Source organism: Chrysemys picta, chromosome 12 (genome assembly GCF_011386835.1).
Source record: "Chrysemys picta bellii isolate R12L10 chromosome 12, ASM1138683v2, whole genome shotgun sequence".
NCBI lineage: Eukaryota > Metazoa > Chordata > Testudines > Emydidae > Chrysemys > Chrysemys picta.
Window position 1 is genome coordinate 42709576 of NC_088802.1, and position 10276 is coordinate 42719851.

The 10276-nt window shown below is 49.3% G+C and overlaps 1 protein-coding gene across 1 annotated transcript; it reads left to right on the plus strand.

Moving 5' to 3' along the window:
• The first annotated feature begins 1189 nt into the window (after positions 1 to 1189).
• Positions 1190 to 8810, plus strand: LOC112058983 (uncharacterized). Its single transcript, XM_024101772.3, has 3 exons — positions 1190 to 1420; positions 4072 to 4138; positions 4941 to 8810. Exons 2-3 carry the CDS (start codon positions 4131 to 4133, stop codon positions 5905 to 5907), a joined length of 975 nt encoding a protein of 324 aa, XP_023957540.2. The 5' UTR covers positions 1190 to 1420; positions 4072 to 4130; the 3' UTR covers positions 5908 to 8810.
• The last annotated feature ends 1466 nt before the right edge of the window (positions 8811 to 10276 follow it).

Genomic DNA, 10276 nt, shown 5'->3' on the forward strand with positions numbered 1-10276 from the left:
TCAGTTCCAGCTCAGGACCCAGGTGAACATGGGGTTTGGTGGCCTCTGACCCATTCTCTTTCCCCACATCTAGCTGAGGCCTGGCTGCAGTCCCTGCTGAGGAGGAGGACAGCAGTGCATCGGGTTTCTGATCAGGACAGGAGTGAGGTACAGCAGCAGTGATGTACCAGAGAGGCTTGCGACACATGCAGAAGCACTAAATCCTCCCCCAGTTGCTTTTCAGTTAAGCCTCACCTCACTTTCCTTGAATACAGATCTCCCAAGAGAAGAATTTCACTGCTGATCAAGTGTCAGAGGGTAGCCGTGTTAGTCTGGATCTGTAAAAAGCAACAGAGAGTCCTGTGGCACCTTTAAGACTAACAGATGTATTGGAGCATAAGCTTTCGTGGGTGAATGCCCCAGATGTATGCTCCAATACATCTGTTAGTCTTAAAGGTGCCACAGGACTCTCGGTTGCTTCTTACTGCTGATCAAGGATCCCTCCCAGTAGAACAGGGGAGGGCAATGTTCGGCACGCGGCTCGCCAGGCTAAGCACTTTGGTGGGCTGGGTCAGTTTATTTACCTGCTGACGCAGCAGGTTCGGCCGATCGCGGCCCCCACTGGCCGCGGTTCGCCGTCCCGGGCCAATGGGGGCGGCGAAAAGCCGCGGCCAGCACATCGCTCGCCCGCGCCGCTTCTTGCCGCCCCCATTGGCCCGGGACGGCGAACCGCGTCCGCGTCAGAAGGTAAATAAACTGGCCCGGCCCGCCAGGGTGCTTATCCTGGCGAGCCGCGTGCCAAACGTTGCCGACCCCTGCAGTAGAGGGAGCCTTCAAGTGAGTAAATCCGCTTTCCATTCCCAAACACTCAGTGTAATGTAATGAGCTTTGCTTTCCCAGATTTCCCAGGGGTGATTTTTTTTTTTGCATTGGGATGGTGCGGCCTAGACACATGCTGCATGCCATTCCTCTCTGTACACCAAGTACCAGTCAGATTGCAAACTAGCTGCCGTGCTCTTTCTGGTTAGCATGGCCAGAGCATAGGGCTTCTCTAAGGACAACACTGGCCTGGCCCTTTAAGGCAAAGTCCTAGGCTCCAGCCCTGTCCAGAAGCCTCCCTCCTGATTAGACAAGATAGCTTAGGTGGGGCTGACAGGCAAGGGAATAAGTGGCTTTAACCCCAAACGTGATTAGCACTGTTAAGATAAAATGTTGGATGCTTAACCACAGCTATTTGTGTTTTGGGTGGGGCCTGTTTTCCAATCTCCTGCCAAGAAAAGCCCCTTGCTTGCTTGCATACACTGTGGTCTTTGCTGTGTAAGAGCAAAAACTGGATGGGGAGCTGGACAGCTTAAAAAAAACCTTACTTTTCCTAACTCCTTCTGCCACTGGATGTTACTCTCCTCATTAGCTCACAAAGAAAGGGGCTGTAGAACAACAGGTTAGTTAACTATTTCATGACCTTGTTTAATTCATTTGTTATTTATAACTAATTTCCTCCTCCTCCCCACCCTGGCCATGTATTGTTTTTTTAAAAGTACAGGATGATCGAGTCATCTGGAGCATGGATCCTTCATTAGCTCTGCAAAACAGCCTAGGCTGCTTCTCTGAGGTTTAAAATCCTGATGTGGAATAACAGCTTCCTTTGGAAATCCAGCTGTTTAGGCTTTTTCTAACAGGGAAGCAGCTCCCATATGCCCTTTGTCAGTAACAGCTGGAGCCTAATGCCTTCCTTTGGGACTTTCCATGGCAGTCAGACTATGTGATTAGCTTTTGCATGAGGAGCTGGGCTGTGAATGGGCTTGCTTAGAAAGTTATTCTCTTATCAAAGGCTTTGCTGTGTCCTGAGCAATTTAAATTTAGTCAGTGACTTTGTTGCCCAAGTTTAACCCTTACATGGTGTTCCCCCTCCCCCCCCCCAATGTTCCTTTCACTCTATGCATCTGAAGAAGTGAGGTTTCTACCCACGAAAGCTTATGCCCAAATAAATCTGTTAGTCTTTAAGGTGCCACCAGACTCCTTGTTGTTTTTCCTGACACTGTAGTGTCTGTTCAGAAATAAAAAGGGTGTGTGTGCAAGTCTGACCAACAGCCCCATGAGCGCTGAAGGAGGGCCTACCCAAAACCAAGCAAAGCAATCCCCCTGAGCAGCTAGATGGCTCCAGATCACCGAGACAGAAGATCTGGGGTTAGGTCCTCGCTCTACCACTGATTTACTGTGTGTTCTTGGGCAAGTCATTTCACCTTACTGAGCCTCTGTTTCCTGACTTCTTCAGTGAGGATGAGAACACCAGCCACCTCTGTCAAGCACTAAGGAAGGTTATTAGCCAGGAACCTAGTCAAATGGCCCCGCTTAGATCAGAACTTCACAGAGGGCTCTGTAACTCACCTTAGCTGCTCAGGGACTCATTCATAAGGCATTTTAACAGTGCTGCTCAGAGCCTTGGCCAGCTGCTTGATCAGCTTTGGAGCCCGCTACTGGAATCCGCTGTCCCCACACAGAACCTTTGGCTCCAAGAGCTGTGAATGACACACAGCTGTCAAGTGCAGGCAATGTTTAAAACATTTTACCCTGGTCTTAGTCTCTGTTCCCCCCCCCCCCCCCCCCTGGACTGGCAGAAGTGCCACCAAACCCAGCCAATCGGTTGTAAGTGTGAAGAACAAGGAGAAAAAACAGCAAGCTTGGTGCTGGCATATAGCCAGCTGTGCTCAGTGCAGGCCTTGCTGGGGAAGGGCAAAGAGCTTCATGCCACTTTTAGAAGATCCCCAATTTTGGGGCCAGTTTGGCCCATGTGTATGTTAGAGCAGCCTCAGGGCTATTCTGATTTAGGGCCAGCTGCCTATGGCCCCAAGGGGACATTCCAGCAGCCAGGAATGGCCAAAGCATAGAGATGCTCCAACCAGAGGCAGACCTTTCCCACCCAATGCCTGTACGGGCTGTGTATATGGGAGACGGGGCACCCAGGGATTCCTATACCAAGGAAGTCAGATCTTCTGGCTTTACAGACCCTGTGCACTGGGGGGGATGGCAGGAAGAGCCATATCAGAATGGAGACTCTGTGGCTCCGTAAAGTCTAGGGAGCAGTGGGAGACACCTGCAGCAGGTAGAAGGTGTGGAGGAAATATTTTAAAAGGAAGCCACATTCTGCAGGAAAATTCCAGACTCCCTACTTTCATTAGCACATGGCCTTCCAGACCATTGGACACTCTGTGCTCCAAGCTGATAAGGCCTCTCTCTCTTTCCCCTCCTCACTGCCTTTTTAAGGTATCCAAGCACCTCATCCCCAGAGGAAACCTGAGGAGGTCAGATAAAGTATTCATGACTGCAAGAGGAAACCAAAACAATTAAGCAACACACCTTTGAAAACAGACCCCCTTTAATATTTCAGGAGCGCTTTGTTGCCTAATTGTCTGTAGCTCAATGGGGCTAGGGTGATCCTGTTGCAGTGGACCTTTGGAAGCTGGCCCCCCATTGCTCCTGCCCAGAGGTTGACCAGAGGGGCAGGTGTCTGGGCTGAAGCATTCCATGGAGTTTTTGGAGGAAGATTGTGTTACACTGAACTGCAGGGCTGTGCTTTGCTTTATTAGGGTCTTAGCTAAAAGACTCAAGTCCCCTGTGGACTACACTAGGGCCCAGCTCAGACTCTCCCACTACTAATCCCCAGAGCTCCCTGTCTGACCCTGGAAAGGGAGTAGTCTCTGTTCCCCTTTGATCATAAAAGCTCACATTTGGAGAGCTTTTGGGAACAATGGGCTAAGGGGCAGATCTAAATCTTGTTAGAGTCAATGGAAATATTCCCATCAACTTTACGATCAGCCTGTGCATGCAAGAGGCAGTTACTTAAGTGCCTGGGATACAGACCTAGTGTGTGCCTGTACACCCAGCCTGTTCTCCCATGAGTAGTGGCCCCTCTAATCCATAGGGAGGCAGCAAAGTTCTCTATGAATAAGAGGATCAAAATGTTCAGTTAAATTCCATAAAATAAGATTAGAATAATTATGAGCAGGGCACCTGAAAATTCCCAGGGGAGGTTAATGGGCTTGGGGACATAAGGGCAGAAGGAACTGAAGTGTTTCTTGTCTGATTTTACAGTTCAATGAAAAATACATCATAAGACCCGTTTTATCAAGAAACTGCTGTCTATCCACAGCATGCCCAGGTAGGATAATACTCGGCATTTAGTATATTGCAGACTTTTCCTCAAGGCCCACAGTGTGCTGTGTTAATACTAATTGGTCCCACACTACTGTGAGCAAGGTAGTGTCCACATTTTCCAGAAGGAGAAACTGAGACACAGAGCATGACTGACGCAGTGGTAGAGCTGAGAATAGAATGCAGCAGCCCCTGCTCCAAGCACTAAATCATGCTGCTTCCCTTGAAGCCTGTGTAGCTGCACATTCGAGGTGCATGGCAGTGAGAGACCTTATTATAGCAGTGATATAGGCTGGGAGTTTAATTGAATGCCCAAACGCCTCATGGCTCCTTTGAAAGGCCCAGTCAGGAATTTTCTCCTTCAATGAAGAGAGCCATAGTAACTGGTAGAAGTTGCCTCTTCAAATATAGTGCAGCTAGCTTAAAGAGCTTACGGGTGGCGAATTCACAGCTGTGGCATGGGCTAGTGACCATTTCTATGTAAATAGCAGCCTGTGCTATTCAGTCAGGCAGAATTACTCTAGCAGGGCACATGGAGCAGCCATTGGAGGTAGCAATGACATCACAGTGCTTATGACATTGGAGGGGGCCACACCTCTGCTTGATCCAGCTACAGATGCCAGGGCCTGGGCCAAGAGCTGCCTACTGAAGCATTTGTTCTAGAACCTGCAGTCTCCTGGCAACAGCCCAGCTATTCCTGGGTAGCGATCTGATAGCAGAGGGAGGAGGTTCCAAAGGGATTGCCCAAAACCTCACACCCCTCCTTCTCAGAGTGATTAACTGCTCTCTTCTCACCCTTTACCTCTCAGAGACCCCACTGCCCCGGGCACAACTGCCATGCAGGTTGAGAAAGTTGGGTGCTGGAGGAGTGGGCTAGACAGGCCCAAGTCCTGCAGGGAGAAGTTCCTACAAGCTTGGAATGAAAAGCTGAAACTCCAGCCTTGCCCCATCTCCCCGCAAGTGCCAAACTGCCCGTCCCCCGGCAGCATTCCGGCCCAGGGGCAGTGGCCTGGGGCTGAGCCTGTACCTTTCTCGCTCAAGGGGGCTCTGCTGCATCCTAGCTGCCATCCTGGTGACAATGCCCTTTACTTCCTGGCAGTGGTGACTGCAGTGGACCACTCAGGCTCCACCCCTGTGTCTTTTGTGGCACCTGGGGGCTGCTCCGGGCACACACCCAGAACTCCAGCTGGAATAAGACCCTGTGACAAAGATCCAGGTCCTTTCTACAAGGAGCTGGCAAGACCCCCCTTGGCCTGGGAAGGGAACTCTGAGGAGGAACTCCTCCAGATCTGTGCTTCAGACTTGCTGCTGGGCTCCTCTCGGAGGAAGAGGCCGCGGCTGTTACCCCCCAACAGGAAGATGCACGTAGAGGTATGGAAAAGAAAACCAGCATCCCATCCTCCGGAGGAGGGCGCGAGAAGCCCGGTCCCTCTGGAGTACAGTCACCTGGTAGATGCCATGGCAATGACTGAGCCCGCCGACATTTCTGAGGTGGAATCTTTCTACCGGCAATTCACCCCCTGGCCAAGGAGACGAGGCTCCTGCAGGAGCACGAAGGCTGTTCACGCTCAGACAGACAGCGCGTTGCCTGTCAGGAAAGCAGATGAGGCTGCCCCCGAGCAGCATAGCCTCTGGGGAGCAGCAGGCAGTGGCTTTAAGCAGCACCCCAAGAGGGCCATGGCCTCCATTTCCACCCTCATCCTGGCTGCCAAGCGGCCCAGAGACACTGCTTGGAGTGAGCACCTCCCACCCAAGAAACGGTACATCCAGTACTGACTCCAGTGGACACATGGGGCTCTTGTTGTTCACTAGGACCGGCTGGTGTGCTCCTACGACTTCAGTGTAATGAGGAGTTCTCTCCCAGCCAGAGCCAAGTGCCCGTCAGAGCAGCAATCCCTGCAGCAGCACCCAACTCAGGGACTCTGGCTAAGCTCCCCTTCACCTCCATTTTAAATAGACAATTGTGTTTTTAAAATAAATCCCTTTTTTAGAGGTCACCTGGTGTTTGTTCACTGCAGATGGTGGGTTGAGGAAGAGGTGCTTGGGAGCTCCTTCAAGGGAAGGGTGTATCATTTACTATGTTTGCACAGTGCCTCGCCTCTAGGTGCTATTGGATTATTAATTTTAATTAATTGGGCACTCCCTGGCCACTTCTCAAAGAGGGGATGCTTTGAGCAGGAGAGAGGTGAAGCCTCTCAGGAGTGTTGTCACCTTACTGAAAGCAGGGGCGGCTCTGTGTATTTTGCCGCCCCAAGCACGGCAGTCAGGCGGCTTTTGGCAGCGCGCCTGCGGGAGATCCGCTGGTCCCACGGCTTCGGCATATCCACCGCCGAATTGCCGCCAAAACCGTGGGACCGGCAGACCTCCCACAGGCATGCCGCCGAAGGCTCCCTGACTGCCACCTCCACAGCGACCGGCAGGGAGTCCTCTGCGGCTTGCAGCCCCAGGCATGCGCTGGTGCCTGGAGCCACCCCTGACTGAAAGGCTGCAAACCACTTAATGCTTTGTATGCTAAGGGTATGCACAGGGACTATTCTGGAGCCCATGTGACCTTGTGTTCTACTAAGGTCAAAGATCCCAGGCAATTTAAAAGTTGCTAATAACTCCTGCTGCTCCAAGCAAACAGTGCTGGAGGGCTCCTGAAGAAGGGGACTACCTCTCCTGAACTGCTTTGATCTCTCAGTTCTCGCAATCTCACGTTTAATAAAAGTGAAGGATTTTGAGAAGTCCCTCAGTGTCTCCTGCTTCAATATTCAAGTTAAACATGCCTAGCAGCATAAACTAACTCCCCTAATACTCAATGGGCAGAGTCTTATTTGCTTTATTAACAGACTAATCTATTCTCTCCCTATGCATGCAAGATGCCCTGACATGGGATGACTACCTCCACCTAACCTTCTTTAAAAGGGACTAGTTCGCAAAGTTGGGTGCCTCTGCTTAAAACAGCCTATCTATTAATGGAAAAAGTCCTTTTCGGTGACCAGCTGGCCAGAGACTAGTGCATCAGCAAGTGAGCTAACCAAGGGCTCTTCGCTATAGGAATGATATTTTATTAGCAAGTGAACCTTCAGGAACAGGAAGTAGCTGTGGTTGCATCTGCCCACAACCAGATGTGACCACATCACCAACACAGCTACCAACATGAATAGGAGCTCACAGCATGGGTGGTTGGTGGAGTGATTTAAGAATCCCCACATAATGTGACTTTGGTATTAGCTCAGCCATGTCACTAACCCCTCAGAGGCCGGATGTTGAGTATGCTGGTTCATAGGCCAGATCAGAGCTATTGGAAAAGGCAGGCACTGCTCTTGTCCACTAATTGTTTTCTATGAAAAATATCTTAATTCCAGCAGGGTTTAACAAAACTATAGAAACAGTTGCCCGAACAAGGCCCAAGAAACTAAAGGGGTGGCACAAAAGTGGAACCATATCATTAAACACAGTGTTCAGATGAACTAGGACTGAGGGGTTCAAACCCACCCAAGCTGTGACTCTCTGGGAGCATAATGTACTTTAGGAAGAGGACTGTATTATTTTCCTTTGAACATTGTATTCCACCAATCTCACCCCAGTCTAGCAAACTTTCTGGGGTGGCAGTCTACTGGTGTATGAGGGTGTGTGGGGTTAGTTCCCCCATTCTCACCCTTCTTGTCAGTATAGCTACCCCCCAAGCATTTACAAAAATCATGAATCTGCCCCCCCCCCCCCCAAAAATGTATCAGATTTTAAATAGTAAGTTACGGGTTTCTCTTTGCCTTCTGATTGCTGAGCCATTAGGGCACACTTCATGTTTTCACAAGCATGAAGGCGAGAAACTGGCTGTATTTATTTTTAAAGTGAAAACTGATACTCTTACCTAATCACAGACCTCCAGGAACAAAGATTTTTTTAAGAGGGAACCTCCCCAAAAAACCCACCACCACCCAAAAAAAAATAAATCACAAGTCACGATAAGAGCTGACAACACTGCTGTTCAAAATTGTGGGCAGCTTAGATGGGTGGAGGATGTGTGTGTTGGGGGAAGAATCCCAATCAGTTTGCTTGGAAGGCACTTCTACTCCTGCACAAAAGTGTAGCATCTAGAGACAGAGGCAAGGTACCCCATACTCAAGAAGGGGAGGGAAGGGAAGGTGATCAGATGAGGATACCCCTCATCTGCAGGTCTAGAGGAAAGTTTTATTCCACATCCCCTGGGTGACAAAGAAGAGTACAGAGCTTTCATTGGCACACACAGGTTGTTTGGCCAGTTTAAGCAGATCAACTTTGAAGTTAAGAGGAAAGGAGAACAGCTTCAGGTCACATCTGCACAAGGAGCTATGCTATACCACCAGACTCCACTTGCACTGACAAAGCTGTGCTTTTGTCAGTCTAGTTTATCTAAACCCCCACCCCACCAAAATCTATACCAGCATACGTACAGTTGTTCGTATATCTACATCTGCACTATCAGGGAATCACACCCATGACTGACACAGCTCTGCCAGCAAGTTTGTTGTGTAGACAGGGCCTCTACTATTCCTGCCACTACACACTCCCTTCTTAAAGGGGAAGAGGTAGCTCCTGCAATGAGCTTTACTCTTTTGTGGGAAACAGGGAGGACGACTTGACATAGATGCTCCCTCCTCTACATATGTTTTGGCCTTAAAGAGACCCTTACTGCTGGTGAAAGATGGAAGAATCAACACATGACCCATTGGTTTGAAGTATTTAAATACCTTCTCAGCAGCTCTGCTTTTGAGTACGGCCCCTCTGACTGCAGGAGATTCCCCATCAATTGTTCTGATCAAGGAGTTTCTCAGCTAGTGGCTTCTTTATAAAGGCCTCCCTTCACCGATGTACCTTGTGCCCCCAAAAACACTGTGTGTGTCACCTTCACCTAGCAGGCTCACTGGCTTCCAGAGTCCTGGATAAGGTGGGACCCAACATCAGTTACTGCATAAACACCCTGCCCTGTCACTCCCAAATGGACTGCAGTCAATAATCTAGCTGGGCAGAACCAAGCAATGCTGTTTGCTTCACAACCCTCCCCAATTAAAGCAGTTGCTTCCTGAACCCCAGTTGATACCTTCTGCATTGCTTTCAGGTACTACAGAGCTGGAAGAAGAGTCTCAGGTTTGACTCCTTGCTAGCAATTGACACTTCTTGAGGGCATATGATAAGCACTTCCATCTGCTTAACTCCCACTGAAGTTGATGGGGAGTTCTGCATACAGGAGAACTTCAGACCCAAGCTGGCATACAAGTTCAAAGTTAATTGCACAAGGTGCTGGTTTCCAGGGTCACATGCAGGTTTTTTCCCCCAGTATAATCTCCCAGTAGTTTGGAGAACTCCAGGTTATGGATTATTGTTAAAGCTGGTCAGAAAGTGATAATGTTTCCTAGGGGAAACCCTATGGCGGAAAAAAAAATGCTTTTCCAACAAAAAAACAAAGTCTGAGGAAGTGACAATTTACACAAGTTTCCATGGTCAGAAATCTAATTGTCAATTAGTAGAAGTGGATGGAACATTTCCAGCCAGCTGGGGTTTTGATACTCTGATATAGTCCTTCCCTCTCCTGTACTATAGCCATGCTTAAACGTAACAGGAGACTTTCAAGTCTCCCCTCTCAGTACCTGAATCTATCTACATCAGTGATTTATGCTCCAGCTATACTGACAGGTGACATCTGCCCCAGCGTGGAGCTCGTGATTCATCAGCCACTTTATAGGGGGAATCTTCCAATTCTGGAAAAACAGAGAGAAAAGCATTGAGCTACCACCATCTTCAGCGGAGTGACCAACAAGCAGGACAGAGGTAGTATAGCAAGGACTATGCTCCACTGACCCTTACCCAGTTCTCTGCTTGTGAGCCCACCACCTGGCTCCTGAACTTGTTAATTTTGTTTCCAAACATACTGCCCAGCCCAGAGGCTGACAGAACCCAACAGAGAAATTGTTCAGGGGTTACTCAGACCCACATTTCCTCAAGAGCTTAAAAGTCCTTTCAACATACTCACTTCTACCCTTGGGAAACAAATAAACAAAAGCTGCCTTACATGGGAGACACCCCTAGCAACGGGCAGACTCTAGGGATGAGCAGAAGGAGAGCTGCCCTATTACAGTTTTAGAGGCTTCCAGCTCTTCTGTGCAATTCTAGACTACCAACT